At 36.2% G+C, this 19,318-nt stretch overlaps 4 protein-coding genes across 7 annotated transcripts; 2 read left to right on the forward strand and 2 right to left on the reverse strand.

The window, feature by feature from the left end:
* Window positions 1-1,087: 1,087 nt before the first annotated feature.
* Window positions 1,088-2,922, reverse strand: LOC133704534 (two-pore potassium channel 1-like). 2 transcript variants are annotated; one of them, XM_062129381.1, is made up of 3 exons: window positions 2,774-2,922; window positions 1,460-2,401; window positions 1,088-1,332 (listed from the first exon to the last, which is right to left on the reverse strand). In XM_062129381.1, exons 2-3 carry the CDS (start codon window positions 2,353-2,355, stop codon window positions 1,239-1,241), a joined length of 990 nt encoding a protein of 329 aa, XP_061985365.1. In that variant the 5' UTR covers window positions 2,356-2,401; window positions 2,774-2,922; the 3' UTR covers window positions 1,088-1,238. The 2 variants fall into 2 exon arrangements, with proteins under 2 accessions (XP_061985365.1, XP_061985366.1); XM_062129382.1 differs by having other exon boundaries at window positions 2,777-2,910.
* A 1,343-nt stretch (window positions 2,923-4,265) lies between these two features.
* On the reverse strand, window positions 4,266-7,958 carry LOC133705522 (two-pore potassium channel 1-like). Of its 2 annotated transcripts, XM_062130778.1 has the most exons (4): window positions 7,549-7,958; window positions 7,362-7,403; window positions 5,291-6,248; window positions 4,266-5,133 (listed from the first exon to the last, which is right to left on the reverse strand). In XM_062130778.1, the coding sequence occupies exons 3-4, from the start codon at window positions 6,190-6,192 to the stop codon at window positions 4,971-4,973; spliced, it is 1,065 nt and encodes a 354-aa protein (XP_061986762.1). In that variant the 5' UTR covers window positions 6,193-6,248; window positions 7,362-7,403; window positions 7,549-7,958; the 3' UTR covers window positions 4,266-4,970. The 2 variants fall into 2 exon arrangements, with proteins under 2 accessions (XP_061986762.1, XP_061986761.1); XM_062130777.1 differs by lacking the exon at window positions 7,362-7,403 and having other exon boundaries at window positions 7,549-7,955.
* Window positions 7,959-8,207: 249 nt separating this feature from the next.
* LOC133705524 (uncharacterized) lies at window positions 8,208-10,827 on the forward strand. The gene is made up of 5 exons (XM_062130779.1): window positions 8,208-8,367; window positions 9,316-9,573; window positions 9,876-10,027; window positions 10,180-10,316; window positions 10,462-10,827. The coding sequence occupies exons 2-5, from the start codon at window positions 9,323-9,325 to the stop codon at window positions 10,627-10,629; spliced, it is 708 nt and encodes a 235-aa protein (XP_061986763.1). The 5' UTR covers window positions 8,208-8,367; window positions 9,316-9,322; the 3' UTR covers window positions 10,630-10,827.
* A 1,399-nt stretch (window positions 10,828-12,226) lies between these two features.
* On the forward strand, window positions 12,227-16,708 carry LOC133704231 (uncharacterized). Of its 2 annotated transcripts, XM_062129008.1 has the most exons (5): window positions 12,227-12,721; window positions 13,211-13,931; window positions 14,573-14,977; window positions 15,143-15,348; window positions 16,136-16,708. In XM_062129008.1, the coding sequence occupies exons 2-5, from the start codon at window positions 13,484-13,486 to the stop codon at window positions 16,379-16,381; spliced, it is 1,305 nt and encodes a 434-aa protein (XP_061984992.1). In that variant the 5' UTR covers window positions 12,227-12,721; window positions 13,211-13,483; the 3' UTR covers window positions 16,382-16,708. The 2 variants fall into 2 exon arrangements, with proteins under 2 accessions (XP_061984992.1, XP_061984991.1); XM_062129007.1 differs by having other exon boundaries at window positions 12,227-13,931.
* Window positions 16,709-19,318: the final 2,610 nt, after the last annotated feature.

Raw genomic sequence — 19,318 nt, forward strand, 5'->3', positions numbered from 1 at the left:
GAACTCTGTTGAGGTATATAGGTGAGATTGTGGGACGTGCTTATTTGTTTCTCAAAGACCAACTTTTGCTTTCTGCAATGCCGACTCCTTCTGGCATGCTTCATGGAAATATAATAGCTATGCTAGCACTCTAGCTACTTGCATTTCTGCCCTAGTAAACCTTTTCAATTTCAGTGACTATCAAGTTTATTTCATCTGGTATTGTACTGTGGTAGAAACTTTCAGCTTATTTGAAACCAATTCCAAGAACTCTTCAGGCGGAAACTTCTGAAAATAACTTTCCAAATTTTCTTTATTTATTTACTATTAAAAAAATTAATTAACAACAAAAATTTTCCAATTCAAAATAAATTTGATTTAATTTTCAGGAAAGTATTTTTTTTTTTTTAAACAGAAAATATTTTTAAGAAATTATGAAAAGTTTAAAAATATCATATTATTTACTAATTATAATAAATTTGATTCTCAAACTTTTAATTATTATATATTTTATTTTGAATTTTTTTTTCAATTTCACCCCTTAAAATTTAATTTAATTTGATTTTTATATTAACTTTGATCTTTATTTTTATACTTGTTTTTTATTTTTTTAATTGAAATTTATTATCTATTAAATTTGATCATCATTCTTTTGATTGTTACTTATTTTATTTGAAATAATTTATGAAATTGTAATTATTACTATTTTAATTTTATTTTTTTATTTTTAGATTTGTTCTCTATTATTTTAATTGTTATTTATTTTATTTGAGATAATTTATGAAATTATATTTTTTTTCAATTTCATTCTCATTTAAGTTTTTAATTTGTAATATGTGTTACTTATTATTTTAATCAACTTGAAAAATAAATATTAATAAGTTATTTTTCATGTCATTTTTCATGATATAACTAAACACTAAAAATTATTTTTTAACTTATTTTTCATTACACTAACAAACATTATAAAATAATTTACTTTTCAAGAATTAACCTTTTTAAAAAACCACTTTTCAAAGAAAAATTATTTTATTTTCTAGCAGACAAATAAATAAGGCAACATGTCTTATAAAAATCTTATTGTAGAATTTATTTATTTTGCTAAAAGTTTTCCAAACCATTATTGGAATTATTTTATTTCTGTTCAAATCTTAAATTTCCAAACATAATGAACAAACTGAAGGTAAACTTGGTACAATAAACTCTCCCAATATCACTCAGCTTTACTGCTCAGGGACTACTAGCTGATGGTTGATCAGTCACTTCTTCATTGGAGTTGTCTGTGCAAGCATGATGTCTTCTTGGCTGATCTTCCCCGTCTCTTTAAGCTTATATAGGATGAGCTCGGCAGTGCTAGGCAAAAGAAGGAAGAATATGGTCAGGGCATAGCTAACAACTAATAAACTGAGACAATAAACTACATCCACAAATTTGACCAAAAACAAAACCGATGGGAAACGAGTGGCAACCATCAACTTACCCAACAGCATCATCATCTATGCTTGCTGCTTCGAAATCTGAATTGGCCATCATTTTGGTGAGAACCCAGTTCACCAGCTTCCTCTGTCTGCTCTCAGTGAATAGCTCAACAATGTACATATATAACTGACCTAAACCAACAGTGCCCGTCATTATCCAAACTACAGCGAACATACGGCCATATCCAGTTGAGAAGCTCTTATCTCCATAACCGAGAGTTGAAATGGTAGAACAGACACAGTAGAAAGAATCAACAACGTCCAGATCCTCAATCATGTATAGGAAAACTGATCCGATCATCATAAGCCCTGAAAGAATAGCTACAGCCAAATAGCATTTGTATTTGACTTTGTAAATATCAGTTTCCTTTAGAAATGCAGCTGGACCGAGTTTTTGATGCATGTGAAGGGCTTCAACCAGTAATATTTCCTGCTTCTCTACCAAATAATCTCCTGCTTTGCTCAGTATCAGTCCAACAAGAGCCATCCCTATGAAGACAAAAACACAGACAGCTAACTTCACGGAGGCACTATTGGGCACAAGGTCCCCGTATCCCACTGTGGTCATCGTCACAATACAGAAGTACAGAGAATCAAGAATCGGATTTGATGTCTTCCCTTTGATATCATCCCTGACAGCATAAAAGCACATAGTGCCAGCAGACACGTAGACGGCCAAGATCATAGCTAGTGTCTTCAGGCTCTGGTGAAGTCCTCCAAAAAGGAATTCATAACTTGGAATTGGCCATTTGCCACCAACATCTGAAGGAACAAACTCTGCTAGAGTACTTTGAAGACTGCGAAACCTTTTTCTGTTGGGAGAACAATCATCAATTCGTTGAGAGGTGGGATCCACCAATCCTGACAGAAAGGACTGCTTTGCACCATTGGAAGCCATCGACGTAGTTTAGCAAACACGGATGCTTAACGGGCTCTTAGAAAATCTGCAAATTGTTAAAGATACTGTTTAGAGATCAAATTCAACAACAAATAATTGGCTACAATTTAACCAAGGGCAAGCTAAGGAAAAGCTCGTGAGCTAGTTAATTAAAGGCAGTATCAAGAAATTAAATGCAGCTCCAACATGCATAACTATGTATAGCCCTTGGAGAGGAGACTTGATCTCGATTGATATACAAGGATATGCCATACCATGAAGCCGTATAAATTATTACAGCAAGAACAAAAAAAAAAAAAGATTTAAATTTGATATCATGATTATACCAAACAAAATTATGTAAAGAAGTAAAAGCACTTGGCAAACAGAAAAAAGAATTCTCCTAAAACTTATGAGATAAGTTCAGAAGAAGTCTCACTACCAATTCCAGCTACAACTCCACTTCACCGAAACCGAGCTACTAGTTTGACCAGTGAAAGCAGGTTTGCGTCTAATTTAAAGTGCTCCGGGTACGAAATTTCCTAGAAAATTCCTCACCGTACTCTGTAAGATCTATATGCTGCTACAGAATTTTTTGCCAGTCTTGTCCTAAGCGGCTAGTCTCCTTCTCTACAAGTGTAATGTGAGCGTCCTTTCTCATCTGGTTTTGGACAGAGCCCAAGAACTGAAAGAGTGCGTGTAGGGAACATGCGAGTAGGAAGTTGCTTATTCCATTCCAAAAAATGGAGGAAACTTACTTAGAGCTTGGAATTTTTCAATGAAAGCCCTAGAATGTATTGTTCACTTCAGCCTTGTCTGGCATGCATGGGTAGGAAGTGTGGCTTCGTAAGATGGATCCAACCTGCCCAAATAATCGGTTCCATCAAGATTTGTTGTTGAGCCAAATAAAATCTATAAATGGGATTCATAAAAACAAAGCAGTGGGATCCAAAGAGAGCTAAGAACCTCACTGAAACAATACAAACGATCGATGGGTTGTCGTAAAATCGAAGTTAAAGCTGGACTCTTCGCAAACCAAAACAAAGCTTAATTTCCAGACAAGATAAGCAGGTTCCAGGGAGATCTAGGGGGAGAGAGATTATCTAAGGAGGCAGAATTGCATTTCAGTTTTGATTAGCAAAAACTATCCTTGGATAGAATTGCATTTCAGTTATGACACGGTGAACAAGCAGAGCCCAGAACGGAGGTCCTCTCTCAGTTATCCCATGGTCCTGCATGCTTCGGCTTCCCTTGTTGTTTTATAAGTCCACGCTCCAACCTAAATATAAGCGTGTGTTTTACTGTTTTTTGCGTAGTTTTGTAGTTGTGAAGTTTAAAAAAAAATGTATATTATAATTCTTTAGTGAACAAAACTTCAAGCCAAATGTTGATTGAAGCAAAAGCATCACGGAAATAAACAGAGGATGAATACTCACAACAAAAACTATATTTTAGAATTGTTTTTATTTTTCATACAAATTAGATTACGCAAATATCAAATATTCGGATTAAGATATTTTTCTCATTGTAAAAAGACCTATTATACAAAACACTTGTGTTAATTAGCATAGATTACATCGATGGCAATGAATAGCGTCCAAGAAAATCAGTGTAGACTCTTAAAGCTGCTTTGAAAGATCAATCCCTTCTGGGAAATGAAACAATTGTTCGTTCGGCTCTTTTCAATTGGCCATTTTTTGTTAGTAAATTCCATATTGATTGTTAGCATATTTCATAATCTTGTTTGAAGGATTGGAATGGAAATCAAATATTGAATCTGAGGCTTTCCATTTATAATCAATTTAACTGATAGTAATTCTAAACAGAATATTAAGGTTTTTTTTTATTTATATAAATCTAAAAATATTCTTTTTTTTTCTATGTTATACTATTTATTATAATAAAACCAAAGTTTTTTTTTTACAAACATATTTATATAAAAATATCTCTTCTTGGTGTTTTATTTCTAAAACATTAAGGAATGTCTCTTCTCATTTGATTTTTGTATAACAGACGACGTTCAAGATAACATTGTTAGAGGCTATACTCCATTTGGAAGTTTCCTGATCATCTGCTCATAGAGATTTTTGTCGCCAGAGGCTCAAAAATCTTGCGGTGAAAGGCAATAAGCTTAATGTGTTTCATGGAGAACGCTTGTGGCAAGGCAAGCTCCTCTTAGCGGAACAGATCCTCTAGCTCACCGAACTAAAAGATAGCCTGGGCCTGTACCCCGTGGGTTGAGCATAATATCAGATGCCTGCCTGTCAAGTTCGAGCTGTATGCTTTTCTATCTCTGAAACATTTTTTTCAGGAGGTACACAGCTTGGATCTGGATGTTGAAACAGGTGAGATTGCGGGCAATGCTTATTTGTTTCTCAAAGAGCAACTTGAACTTTCTGCAATGCCGCTTCCTTCTGGCATAACTCATGGAACCATAATAAGTATGCCAGCCTTCTACTTGCATCTTTGTCCTTTCAAAACTTTTCAATTCAAGATCTATCAGTATTTTTTTTTCTCCATAAAGCTCAGTGGCCTTAATGAACAGACTAGGGTAAACTTGATACAGGAAACCATATCTTCTATGATATCAATATCACTTAATTGTATTAGCCAAGGACTACTCGCTGATGGTGAAGTCATTTCTTCATCTGAGTTGACTGTGCAGGCGTGATATCAGAATCTGACAAGGTTCCAGATTGATCAACATCAAGATCCTCAAACTCCTCCATTACAAGTGCAATATCTTCTTGGCTAATCTTCCCCATCTCTTTAAGCTTATATAGGATGAACTCCGCGGCCCTAGGTAAAAGGAGGAAGTAGAGAATCAGAGACATAGCCAACAACCTAAAAAGTGAGACAATAAACTACACCCTTGAATATGACCAAATAAAAAGAAACCGATGGGAAACAACTTGCAACAAAGTCCAAAGGGAACATCACAACATCACTAACTTACCCAACAACACCATCATCATCGATGTCTGCTGCCTCCAGATCTAAATTGGTCGTCTTTCTAGTAAGAACCCAGTGCACCAGTGTCCTCTGTCTGCTTTCAGTGAATAGCTCTGCAATGTATAGAAATAACAGACCTAAACCAATAGTACCCGTCAGCATCCAAAATAAAGCAAAGAAACGACCACCTCCAGTTGAGAAGCTCTTGTCTCCATAACCGAGAGTTGTAATGGTACAGCAGACACAGTAGAAAGCATCAATGATGTCCAAATCCTCAACCATATACAGGAAAACAGTTCCGACCAGCATGAGCACTGAAAGGATAGCCAGGGCCAAATAACATTTGTATTTCACTTTGCTGGTTTCAATTTCCTTTAGAGACGCAGCTGGACCAGGTTTTTCATGCTTGTGTAGAGCTTTAATCAGTAATATTTCCTGCTTGTCTACCAAATAGTCTGCTGCTTTGCTCAGTATCAATCCAACAAGAGCCATCCCTACGAAGACAAAAACACAGGCAAGTAACTTCACAAAGGCACTATTGGGCACCAGGTCCCCATATCCTACTGTGGTCATCGTCACAATACAAAAATATACAGAATCAAGAATCGGATTGGTTTTCTTCCCTTTGATATCATCCCTGACAGCATAAAAGCATATTGTGCCAAGACCTAAGTAGACAGCCAATAACACGGCTACTTTCTTCAGGCTCTGGTGTAGTCCCCCCCAAAAGGAACCACAACATGGAATTGGCACATTGCCACTAGTATCTGAAGGAACAGATTCTGCTTGGGAAGCACTTTTAACATGGCGAATCCTTCTTCTGTTGCGATGACATTCATTGATTCTTTGAGAGGTGGGATCCACCAATCCTGACAGCAAGGGCTGTTTTGCACCATTGGAAGCCATTTAGGCAGCTTCGTATTGGGCTGTAAAAGCAGATGCGTATTGGGCTCTTAGAAAATCTGCAAATTGTGAAAGATATTGTTTAGAGAACAAAATTAACAACAAATAGTTCACTAAGATAAAAAGTTCAGCCTGCAACTATAAATGTAGATAGAAGCCATTCTCTTCACAATAAGGGATGAAGATATTTGCCAGAAAGTCCATCAATCAGATTCCATGTCATTCATCTTGTACAAATGAAGATGAAACTAGCATCTCATTGAGACAGAAAGGGAGACACATGTATGATAACATCTAGAGAGAATAGAGAAGGATGCATGCTCAGAATAAAAATAGCACATTTACAGCATCAAAGCATAATCAAACTTTGCATAAATAACTAATTTCTAACAATGTTTCTCTCTAATTATTCAGATCATAGAGTTCTCGGCTATGTTATTTCATCCAAAGTACTAAACAAACACACACACACTTCCCACTTTTCTATGGTCACTGACTTTTCTGTCCCATATTATGAGTGGAAAAATAGTGATTGAAACTCTACAGCATAATTTCATTAAGGGGCAGGCTATGTAAGGAAAGGCTCGTGATCTAATTAAAGTCGATATGAAAAAAAATGCAGCTCCAGCATGCATAAATTTATATCACCACGTATAGCCACATAATTATCGAGACAAGTAAAGAACAAAAGAAAAACAGTTTGGATATCAAGATTATACCAAACTAAATGATTTATAGAACTAATGGAGTCTATTCTAAATGATTTAAACGAGTACAAGCATTTAGCAAACAGAAAAGGATTCTCATAAAACTTAGGAGATAAGTCCAGAAGCCTCGCTACCAATTCTAACTCCACTTCACCGAAATTTCCTAAAAAATTCCTCTAAGATCTATGCTACTACAGAATTTATTGTCATTCTTGTCCTATGCAGCTTAGTCCCTAACAAGTGAAATGGGAGTGCCCCTCTCATCTCTTTTTGGCCAGAGCATAACAATTGAAGGAGTGCAAAGGGAACATGTGAGTCGGAAGTTGCTTGTATCAGTCCAAAAAATGAAGAAGCTTAGTTAGAGCTTCTTGGTATTTTTCAACGACAAGCTCCACTCGAATTTACTATTTTCTTTGTAAGATTAGCTTATAAAAAGAAGAAAGGGTCTGGATCCAAATTGCTCACATAATTGGTTCTATCAAGATTTGTTGTTGAGCCAAATGAAATCTGTGAAGGAAAAAAAAGCAAAAGGATTCAAAGAGAACTAAAACCTCATTGACACAATACATCTAATGGGGTTCTCGTAAATATCAGTTAAACGAAGCTTTATTACCAAACAAGATAAGATAGTTCAGAGAGAGAGAGATATTACCTACTATCAGTGGTTCTTCTTCTCCGTCAAGAAATGATGATGGTGGCAATAATAGTGCAGTGTCAAGGTTGGGTATATAGAGGGTACTAGTAAAGGTGGCAAGATACCAAGAAGATCGACTTCCTTTAGTGATGGTGTTAAAGAAAAATACTTCTTTATCAGAGAGGAGGAGGGAGAGAAGGTTGAAGACTCAACTAGAATGAGGAAGGATAAGATTGGCATTGTACTGAAGAGTGAGGATGGTTCTGTAAATGGGGTTGATGGAAGGTGGGTTTGCTTTGAGGGATCAAATTGAAAACCAGGGCGTGCTGAGCATCAAGATGGATAAATATTAGTCCATTCCTTTGACCAGAATCACTCTTGAAGAAAAATAAAATTTTTGTAATTTTGAGAATATTTTTCCAATATTATGTTGCATTTGGGCATTGCAATTTTTGTGATGGTCATGCCACTGCAATTTTTGTCATCCTTGGGAGCTTTGACATTGCGGAGTGACCTTAGACCGGCATGAAAATTTAGATCATCAATCTATTAAATAATTATGGAAATTTTAAATTGAAAATGGTTACCGAATCATTAATTTTCTTGGAAAAAATAAAAAAAGAGTAACTGCATCAGCATTACTATAACATTACACATATTTTTTTCTCTTTAAAGTTTTAATCTTTTATTGGTGGAAACAACAAAGGCCTCACATAACCACATCAAACATAGTTGCCTTGTCTTTTTTTCCTGTCTTCCTTCTTCTTCTGTGTTTGTGTTGTTGCGGTTGAACAAAGCTAAAGGAGGCATCTCTCTCTCCTCTGCCCTCTCTCTCTGGTAATTCCTTGTCTTCTTTTCTTATCGACATACAAGTTCTATCCTTTATATGCTCCAGCTTGAAAAGAACTAAACTTTCCATCCATCTCCTTTTCTTCTGAATTCTGTACTGTGTAAATTCACCAATTTTTGAAATGATTTGAACTAATCTCACCTGGGCTTTATCGTTGGTTTAGTATTTATTGTCTTGTCATTACTAAATCATCTAGTTTATTGAATTGTTGAGCAAAAGTCTGCCTTTTGCTATAAAATGTTGTGTACTTTATGTTGGCTCTTGTTCAAGCTATTCCCCAATGTTAATATTCGTGTTAATCTTTAAAAGTATCATCTTAATGTTACTCAAGCTCAATCAAATTGAGACAGCATAGAGGGCATATTGGATAAGCTATGTGTTGTAGCTGGATGCTATTGATAATAGAAATCTTCCTTAAATTTTCCCAGTTTCGCAAAGCTGACTTTGTCATAGCATCAATGTTTTGTGATCACTTAAGTTGAATCAAAAGTGTTGTGAATGTCCCGATTCAAATAGTATTTTTGAATCTATCATAGGGGAATTTCAGAAAAAAGGAAAACAGTCAGCGCTAATGACTGCTTAAACTGAACTGGAGCCATAAAATGAAGTCTAAAATTGAAGCATGACATTAGCAGACTGTTTGCAGTTTCCTCTACTTGTCCACATCAACGGTTAACTGTTAATCTTCCATCCAATTTGGAACGTTTTTGAAATTAAAAGTGTCAATAACCGAAGCAAACTGACTTTTTCCAGCAATTATGATGTCAATATTTCAGTGTTTTTGGTAAAAGATCGATTCAGCTAGCAGTATTTTCCTCATCATAGACAAGTAGTGGAAATGACGAGAGGATTTCTTCATTTGACGATTTTCCTGCACAATGTCTCTTCTCGTTTAATTCCTGTATTAAACTCAATATCTGGGCCGTTGTTTGCAGACTTCTAATGTCAGATAATGTTGATAATAGCACTAAACTAGATTACACTCCATTTGGAAAGCTTCCTGATCATCTGCTCGTCGAGATTTTTGTCAGAGTCCCTGTATCAGAGTGGGCTCAAATATCTTGCGTTAAAAGGCAATGGGCTAATGTGTTTCGTGGAGAATGCTTGTGGCAAGCTGCTCTCACCAGAACCTATCCACTTGCTCACCAAACTAAAAGATGGCCAGGGCCTATACCGCGAGGGCTGAGCAGAAGGCAAGTTCGAACATCTCTAAAACCAGTTTGCTGTTTTTCTTTCTTCTGTTAATGTTGCTTTCTTTTTTCTTTCATTCTTGGTTATGTTATTCTTTCTTGTCTTAATAAAGTGATCATATAATTGGGATTCTGTTGAAATCTGTAGTTTATTGCTTATAACACCCTTGAGAAATTAATGATCCATGACTGATGTCAAATTTGTCATTACCTAACTTAATGCTTTCTTGGCATGATATTAGGGGTCTGGCTGGCTGCTAAGTCTGAGTTGCATGCTGTTCTAACTCTGAAATATGTTTTTTCAGGAGATACACTGCTTTATATGTCAGTAAACGCATCTTTGCTCTGGATGGTGAGATGGATGAGATTGTTGGCCATGCTTATTTGTTTCTCAAAGAGCAACTTGAATTTTCTGACATGCCATCAACTTCTAGCATACTTCATGGAACCATAATAGGTGTGCTCTCTACTGGTATCTTTGTCGTTGTAAACCTTTTCAACTATCAAATGTCTTTCATTTATAAGTTGAGAGGATATGATACGCTATCTTCCTAGTACTAGAAGCCAAGTCCTGAGGACACACTTTGATTGAGGACTTTGTTTTAGCAGATCAGTTTATTGCTTGCGGGAAATCCAGGGATATTGCCCATGAGCTTGCTTCACAAATCTGGCTTGCTGTTCTTGACAATTTGGAGGACAACGAGCATACATTTCTCATACTGAAACGTCTTGCGCTAGAGGGTGATGTAAGTTGCAGCTCTGAACATTCTGTTAATTGACCTTACAAGCAAACTGTTAAGATTACTTCCCAAATAATCGAAACTATTGCATACATGCACGTGTGTGCTATCAGTTCTAGTTTGATTGGTTCCAATTTGTATTATTATGCAGGTTTTTCTTCCATACCCATATACAAAATCCATTAAAGTGCAATGGAAGGTGTTTGAAAAGCTCTTCACTGATTTCCGTGATTGTTTCAATCATGTGGATTATTATGATGTGCTGGGTTGTGCTAAGAACAAGTTTCAACCAATACCATCTGCCTGGTTGGGTTACTAGAACTAGCAGCTCACTCCGTCTCTACTGTGTCCATGTATGTCAGTACTGTATGTATTTAGGGATGTCATATGCGACTATATATGGCAGCGAAGTGCTGTCATTTGTCTTGTTTAGTGCAGCACAGTCGCGCACGAACGGAGGATGAAAATATGCTCCGCCATTTGATGGAAAGACACTGCAAAAGTGCATATTCTACTTGATGCGGTGTCCTCTGATTTTGTCACTAGCAGCTAGCTGCACAAGTCACTGCAACACCCTGAACACAGGCCAGGAAACCATGCCTTCGTTTTGTTAACAGCATGGTCCAAACCAATAGGCCCATGGAGCATAAAATATAACGTATTTGGGTGTAATGACTAAAAGAAACATCAATCCAATCTAGCATGATATAAATAGAACTGTCGGCTGATCTCCCATGTTTCTACAGCCTCCTCTCCATCGGTTAGGATATTCATACTCTGTCTAACCGTACGTAAGCTCCCAAACTGCCTCTCTGATTGCACAAAACTTCCCTGCACTTGAAGCGTTTGTAAGGAAGAGATATACGTGTCTAGGCTGCCAGCATCAGGACTAGAAGCAGTGGCCTGGCCTGAGTGTACACGCTGACAGCTGATGACTTGACTTGGTGGATCAGTTTATAGCTTGCAGGATACTGCCGTTCGGGCCCGGTTTGTTAAAAGGTCCAAGGTGTGTGGTTAGGTTGGACCGTGTGATTCTGTTTCATCTCCCCTCAGAAGTCATATACTGGGTGCTTGCCAATTATAGAAAAAAAATGCTTAAATAGAACAAAAAATCAAATAAAGTTTGCTTGTGATTTTGTTTTTTTTTGCCCTAAAGAAACATCATGCGTGTATCATGTCTTGTCTCATGTAATAAACATGTGTGCGTGGCAATGGAGCATGATACTTGGATCCTCCTCGAGATGCATGCATTGCTTGAATTTGACTATCACTTTACCATTAGTGAATACTTCTTCCTTCTTCTTCTTCTTCTTCTTCCTATGTAGAGTCATCAGTTTCTATCCCTCTTGCAAGCTTTTTAACACATAAAGCTCAAAGAATAAATTCATTTTTTAGATGGTTAAAAATTGAATATCATGTTAAACTTATAAATTTAATAAAGAAATTATTGTTGAATGGTAAGAAATAATGAATGCATATTTGATAATGTGTTGTAGATGTTTATATGAACATGTATTTAAAGACACTTTTTAAAACGTTTTTCAACATTTTTAATAACTTAACATTAAAACCATCTAAAAAAACTAATTAACATGAACATATTTTTAATTTTTTAAAAAAATCAAACATGTTTATATATGAAAAAGAGCTGAACAAGTTCATAAAAGTACTCTCAAAAGCATCATTGAAGTCTATAAAATTAAATATCGTATGCCATGGATAGATTCATAAAATAAACAAAAGCAGCTGGGAGAGATGAGAGTGGATTTGGAAAATGAAGAGGGACGAATAAGTAAATATGAATAGAGAGAAGGACTCCCAAATCAAAAAACAGTAATGCAGGGAAAAGCGCGGCTTTTTCTGCCATGTACTTAGGCATGGATTCTGACAATATTCTCTGTACAGTGTCTTCTTCTCTCTCTCTCTCTCTCACTTCTGCACTGTACCATATTATTTTATTTTTCATTGAAAATTGCAAACCATTTTAACTATATTTTTCCTTTCTCTCCATCTTGGGTTTTGAGCACGATTCAATTTTATTACCAGATTTTCTTTTGTCATTTTTGTACAAAAGACATAAAGTAACACTCATGATGAGAGTTTCAGCGATCTGTTGTTACTAATTTGCTATAAATTCACTGTATTTCTTTTATTAATGATTTCTTTTCTTCTTTTTTTTTCTTTTTAAATATTTCATCAAAACCATTTATGACTCCATTTATTGCTTTTGCTCTTATTGTTAAACCTTTTGATTTTTTCAACCCTTTCTCTCTCTGATTGTTGTACAGTTGTTTAGGGTTTTATTAAAGGAAAAAAACCCTATTCCTTGTTTCCAATTCTGAGGCGGTTGGGGTTCTACATTGTCTTTAAATGGCTTGATTTCTTACTTTTACTGTGATCTGCACTTGAAGGTGTGTCTTTTGGTGCTCTGCTTCCGGTTTTTTTTTTTTTTTTATCTTTCTTTAGTGATGTATTGCTGATGAGTATAATGCTGGTTAATATTTGTGATTTTTTAGCTGTGAAATGGTAAAAATACTTCTACTTTTGCTTAAAAGTTGGTGTCTTGATTGGCATGTTGTAGGGGTCTTGCTTCATTAACATATGTTTTAAGCACCGATTTTGGAGAGGGTTTTGGGATTTTTCTGTCTCTGCTAATGCTGATTTATTTTTGTGGATACCAATAAATGTTACTATTTCAAGCTTCAAAAAATATCAAAACTTGAAAGCTTTCAACTTGGTTATTAGTGAAGAGAGTGTGTTTACTGATTAGGGTTGATTGCTAGAAATCTGGTGATAGTAGGGTTCTTGGAGTGAAAAGCTTTACCGTTGTTGCCGTTTAAAATTTCTGGGTTATTTTTACGTTTCTTCAAAGTGGTTATTTTTTTACGAGGGACACAGAGTTTGGAGCTGATGGGGTCACTTGGGTTTTAGATCGCTGGTTTTTTAAGCAAGCAGTTTAGATTCTGGAAAGTTTGTTGAGATCTTTGGGGAATCTAGCTTATCTGATTCTGCTTGGAACATTTTGACCTGAGGATCTAACTTTGGTGCGTTTTAAGATTTGAGATAATAGAAGATACGTAAAAGGTCCTGGAATCAGAACGTTTTTATCCATCGGAAGCTTCTCTATTTCTTGTGTGATTTTGAAGAAAGAAGAGGTTAGCGGTTTGTTGAAGATGGATTTCTTTAAAGCTAAGAAGTTTAGGAAAGCCCACAAACCAGGCCCGGAAAAGGATTTAGAAGATAAGCCTGTGCCACATCCAGAGGAGCCAAGGAATGAGAATGGTGGAGGTGGTGAAAGTGTAACTAGCAAATCAGCCAACACTGATCCTGTAGCTGAAGCTGAGGATGACGATGACGATTTTATAACCAATGAGGTAAAGAGAAGGTTGAAAGAACTGAGAAGGAACAGTTTTATGGTATTGATTCCTGAAGAAGAGTCATGTGCAGAAGAGGAGGAAGATGAAGAAGGTGAAGGTGAAGGTGAGACAAGCCCGAATGAGTGGAGGGATGTCGAAGCAGAAGGAAGGCAATGGTGGGGTGGGTTTGATGCTCTGTATGACCAGTACTGTGAGCGGATGTTATTCTTTGATCGGATGAGTGTTCAGCAGCTCGCTGAATCTGGTAAGTCTTGCTAAACTTTGATCCAGCTCTTTCTTGATTGATTTGTACGCTCTTTGGATTGCAATTGTTTGATACTCAGCATGCTTTGGTAGTCATGAAATTTAGCTTGCTGCATTCACTTAGAGACTTGTGTTGTGACAAAATTGTTTGAGGTCTTTTCTGTCCCTTCTTCCTCATGCTTACTTGCCATGCGGTGATTTTTTTTTATGTTATCTGTTCCTATAAGTTTCGAATTGTTTGGCATATGTCCATCTTGTCTGATTTAGAATTAGTCTACCTGAAACCTTACTGAGATTATGAGAATTGACGACATGGATTTTCTGGATTTCTGAATGGAGCCGTGTTCCAGCTGTATTTAAAATTTGCCTCTATGAAGCCTATAAATAACACTACCATACCATATCCTGCTCAAGTCCTTTCTCGTGCCTTTTCTTTTTCAGACCGAGGTTCTAAAAGTGTGGTTGTCCAATAAACTCCTAACTATAGGATTTTGCAGTGTTTGCTTGCTTTCCTTTTCCTTTTTTCAGAATCGCTCTCTTTTCCAATTTGTTGAGATTAGTTTGTTGTACTTGAGGGTAATTCTTGTACAGTGAAACAATCTTCTAGTTTTCATCAGAAACAAATGTTCTATTGTATTGCAGGCTGCTACACTCCCACAACTCCCTCCCCAAGGTCTGCATCCAAAAAGCTGGCATCCCCCTTCCGCTGCCTCTCTTTGAAAAAGATAGAAGAACCTGAAGATGAAACTGAGCATCTGCAGCAGGTACAGAATGGCCCATATCAAGATATTGAAACTGCATATGTTGCTCAACTTTGCTTAACTTGGGAGGTGCTTCACTGCCAATACACTCAAATGAGTCAGAAAATCACTTGCCAACCTGAAAACCCTGCCTGTTTCAATTACAGTGCCCAGCTGTTTCAGCAATTCCAAGTTTTATTGCAAAGGTTTATTGAAAATGAGCCTTTTGAGCAGGGTCTCAGAGCAGAAATATATGCTCGTGCAAGGAATGCCTTGCCTAAACTGCTCCAGGTTCCAAATGCAAAAGGTAATATCTGAGTAATTCAATTGTTCATATGGGTTTAGTTTAAATGCCAAAACTACAATTCAGTTTATCTAGTTCCATTAACCAACTTATTCATTGTTTAAAGAACACCAAAGTAGTTCTTGGAGTTTGTGCCTCGATCATTTCTTAATATCCTAATCTGTTTAGGTTTGGATAAAAAGGATACAGAAGAAACAGAATCTGATTATGTGGTCCTTGCCCCTGATCTTCTCAAGATAATTGAGAGTTCAATCCTTAATTTTCACCTTTTCCTGAAGATGGACAAGAAAAAACAAAGTAATGTCCGTAACTTGTTTGGAAATCAGAACCAGATTGCCACCCCTCTTCAACTAATTCAATCTTCGCTTGAGAAGGTAACGTTTGTACCATTCTATCTCTTATATTAGTGTTCAAGATTACTAGTTAATTTCTTTGATTGTTTATTATAAAGAATGAGCAAATTTTGGCTGGAGTTCAGCACAGAAAGTTGTAGCTTGTTCACTGCAATACATTTTATTGGTTTGATTGTTGTTCCTTTGATTGAGAGTTGTCATTGATGCTGCTTCTTTGTGAATGGATCTTTTGTTATATATAGGAACTTGAAAAGGATTGATTCACCACCAATGCTGACTGCTTAAATAGAAATTTCAAAAGGGATTTTCATGGTTGGCTGTGATGACTTTTTTTACACCTGATACCAAAATTAATAGCCAAACAGGAAACGAGAGCAGTGGATTTCTTCTCGTTAATCTCTCATATATATCTTGGAGTTGATAGCTGCTGGCTTTCTGGTAAAATGCCATTGGTGGATGTGTCAAGTCTTCCGACCACCCATCATTGTTCTAGTCAAGTTATATTGGTGGCACGGGAAAATTAGCTTTGGGAAATATCAACTTTTTTTACCTGTTATCATACCTATACATCGTTTTAATTTCCAGGGATGATGGGGTTGGTTTGTTTGCAAAGGCATAGATAGAGAATTGGTCTGTATATATTTGAATTATAGAGGGGTATTACAGGAGGAAAAGAATAACCTATTTATTGAAAGAGTGTTTTCAGTGCATTAGATCACAGAAAAAGGAACCTATACCTTCAGTTACTAAAACAGATTATTTTTCATACTGTTGATGGCTAACTTCTTCCTTCCCTATGAGTTTGCAGAAAAGGATAAAACTTAAGGATCTGTGCAAGAAGAGTAAAGGATGGAAAAAGAAATGTTGGCCTCAAAGCTACGAGAACGTTCAACTGTTGTTTAGCCTCATTGATATCAAAATCTTATCCAGGGTTATCGGGATGGTAAGAATCAGTAAAGAGCAGTTACTTTGGTGTGAAGAAAAGATGAAGAAGATAAACTTGCCAAATGGGAAGCTGCAGAGAGACCCCCGCCCCATCCTTTTCCCTTGTTAATAGCTGTAAGGGAAAGACGAGGGAAACAAATCCGTTAGTTGGTTAGCAGCAGAAAGCCCCTATTTCATGTTCAGATCAGTAGATAGCATGTAGTTTGCTTGTGGTAATGGTACCTTGATCAGACTACTTGCTATCTACGGATCTGCACAGGTTTTTTTCCCCTCCAGATATGTTATGCAGAAGGGGATTTCTGTAATATCTTGCACTTGTTAATCTGAAGATTGAAACGGTCAAGAAGGTAGAAGTGATGTTGCATCGGCTTTAGCCATATTGGAGTGCAGATTAGCACTCTATTTTGTGATTAAAAATTGCTGTCCTTTGAGTTTATTCTACACTTCTGCAATTGCCCTGGGTTCTCCTTAGACTGATTGTGATAGTGTTTTTGAAGTGGAAGTGCTAAAATCATATATATTAAAACACATGAAACTCAAATGCTGTCATCTGCCGGGGAAATAAGGGAGAAAGGGTGGATCTTTGGCGTCCAGCCACCATCTGCCGGCGAAAGTACCACCAAATGAAAGTGGGATGGTCGTGTGATGATTAAGTGGGGCGATTTGATAGCTTGAGCGGAGGAGACCCGGGGGTGGACTGAGGGGAGTGCGGGGGGGAGGAAGCTGCCGGGTTTTCAACAGCTAAGCTTACAATCCAGTCCTTATAGATTTAAAATAGTTAAACTCGGTACTTGTAGTTTCGTTAGTTTCAATTCAGTCCCTTAAAAGAAAAGCCTCCCCTTGTTGTGGGGTTCCACGAGGGAGGAGGAGGCGGCGGCGGCGGCTTTGACTCTGCTTATCAGAGTCTCGGACCTCCCCTTTCTGCCAATATATCACTTTGTTCGTGTCCTTTTTTATTATTAGCTAAAGGGCATTGTCAGCTTCCTCTTGCTGAGCTATGAGTGTCTTCCACAACCCACGTGACCGCCAAGAAAAAACTCCACCATTATACCGCCGGGGGGCCCCGGGGGGGGGGGGAATCTTGCTTGCCATGGAAACAAATTACAATTAAATGAGTGGAATGTCAAGTACATTTATTAAGTGTTGTGTGCGGGAAATAACTCATCGAAGCAATAAATAAATATGATGGAAAAAGAGACCGTGACTCTTTTTTTATAAGCACATTCGGAGGTATTTGGCCGTCCGCGCAAAATATTGTTTGTCCAGAATTTTTAAAAAATATATTAAAGTTATTTTCTTTGTGTTTTTTATTATTTTGATGTCCTAGTGTTATAATATTTTTTTAAAAAAATTATTTTAATTTATTTCCAAGTAAAAAAAATTTAAAATGCCACTTCTATAACAGGTCTTGAAATCTCTACAAGCCCAACCCATTACTCAAGTTCTATGTGACCAGAAAAATAAATTTATTATGTCTGATCGTGAATTATATTTATTGGTGATATAACTCTCTTAATCACGTGGTCAAGCAATCCCTAACGAAGTTGAAATACAACCCGGAAAGTCGAAAAACATGTTCTATAGAACCCTGACCCAAAAACAACCATGCACCTAACAACTAAGGCATGAATTCAACTATAAAACTTTGTTTTAATTGTTAAAATCTCCTTCCTTGTATTGCATCCTCCTAATATTCTTGATGTGCCAAGAATACATGCAAAACAAAGGGAAAGGGAGAGAGAAAGATCCCTCTAGATGCCATCGCATCAAGTCCGTGTGGGACTTGAAATCCCTATAAAGTATGCACTCCAATGAATTCAAACCACATCAGAAACCCTTGTAACCCAAGTCCGAGCACAAATTTATGGACAAAAAAAACCTCATTTGAATGGCCCGAAAATAGTTAGTAAATAATATTTTGTCGACAAATATGCCAAAACAGTAATATCAACTTTGACTGATTTAAATAATATGTTTTCGAACCCTGATTGACCTAAAATTTTATCATAATATATTTTCATGTGTCTAGTATTTTCTTATAAAAATTCAACTTGATACAATATATGGTTTGAGAGATATGACTGATCTCGTAAAATTAGTTAGTCGAGATTTTAAGGCAAAATCTAGACCTAATTTGATTCATATTAGTTGGGCTTTGGCCCATATTAAGTTAAAAAAACAAGTCCAAATACATTTCATGATCTTTACTTTAATATCTTTATAACTAAGGGTATTTTAAGTACTTTTTATATCAATTTTTTTTTAAAATAATTTACATAAAAAAATATTCAAGGTAAATTGCACATAGCCTATTTATAAATAAACAATAAAATTATCAGATAAAACACAACGAGCTAAAATTAAATACCACGTACACATACTTGAAAGTTCTCTAAAAAAAATCCAGGTCCATCAAGGAAATAGAGTATCAAAGTCTTTTTTTTTTGTCAAATCAAACTAAAAACAAAATAATGAAAATCCTTTCATTCATTAAATTAAAATCAAGTTAAGATATTTTACTATTAAAGTTTTCAGACTCGAGTGACTATCTTCTCGTCCAAAACAAAATTAGGAGCTGGACATTAATAAAAAAATTCATGCACATGAAGAGTATCTCAAAGAAATATATACGTAATTAAATCTATTATTATAATTTAATCATGTATTTTTAATATGTAAAATTTTACATGTAAACGAATGGACGATGGCTTTTAATAAAAACAAGTGCGAGTGTGTTTACAGCATATAAGAAATTCGAGAGGAAGAAAAAAAGAAAACGGGTCGTTGACTAAAAAGCCGGTCACCGAATCACCATACAGTGTGATTTTTCGTGCCCTTTGTAGTCTATCACATGCAACAAACTATTTCCTCTCTCTCTCTCTCTCTCTATGGGGTTTGGTAGAGATTTATTTCAGCTCCTATAGCTTCAAATTTCTCAATCCCGTCCCTAATGTTTCCAAGACAGAAACTATCCCCATGCAGCTTCCCGTTACAACCCTGTTTGGAAATGCATTAAAATAATATCTTTTTATTTTTTAAAAATTAT

This window comes from Populus nigra, chromosome 10 (assembly GCF_951802175.1).
Source record: "Populus nigra chromosome 10, ddPopNigr1.1, whole genome shotgun sequence".
In the NCBI taxonomy this organism is placed as follows: Eukaryota; Viridiplantae; Streptophyta; class Magnoliopsida; order Malpighiales; family Salicaceae; genus Populus; species Populus nigra.

Bases quoted from the DNA above. Each gene is read 5' to 3' on its own strand.
- LOC133704231 (XM_062129007.1), top strand. From the start codon at position 13,484: ATGGATTTCTTTAAAGCTAAGAAGTTTAGGAAAGCCCACAAACCAGGC. The intron at 13,932-14,572 runs GTAAGTCTTGCT...ATTGTATTGCAG, and splicing joins TCAGCAGCTCGCTGAATCTG to GCTGCTACACTCCCACAACT. The intron at 15,349-16,135 runs GTAACGTTTGTA...ATGAGTTTGCAG, and splicing joins TTCAATCTTCGCTTGAGAAG to AAAAGGATAAAACTTAAGGA.
- LOC133704534 (XM_062129381.1), bottom strand. From the start codon at position 2,355: ATGGCTTCCAATGGTGCAAAGCAGTCCTTTCTGTCAGGATTGGTGGAT. The intron at 1,333-1,459 runs GTAAGTTGATGG...TCTTTTGCCTAG, and splicing joins ATAGATGATGATGCTGTTGG to CACTGCCGAGCTCATCCTAT.
- LOC133705522 (XM_062130778.1), bottom strand. From the start codon at position 6,192: ATGGCTTCCAATGGTGCAAAACAGCCCTTGCTGTCAGGATTGGTGGAT. The intron at 5,134-5,290 runs GTAAGTTAGTGA...CCTTTTACCTAG, and splicing joins GATGATGATGGTGTTGTTGG to GGCCGCGGAGTTCATCCTAT.
- LOC133705524 (XM_062130779.1), top strand. From the start codon at position 9,323: ATGTCAGATAATGTTGATAATAGCACTAAACTAGATTACACTCCATTT. The intron at 10,028-10,179 runs GTGTGCTCTCTA...TTGTTTTAGCAG, and splicing joins ACTTCATGGAACCATAATAG to ATCAGTTTATTGCTTGCGGG. The intron at 10,317-10,461 runs GTAAGTTGCAGC...ATTATTATGCAG, and splicing joins GTCTTGCGCTAGAGGGTGAT to GTTTTTCTTCCATACCCATA.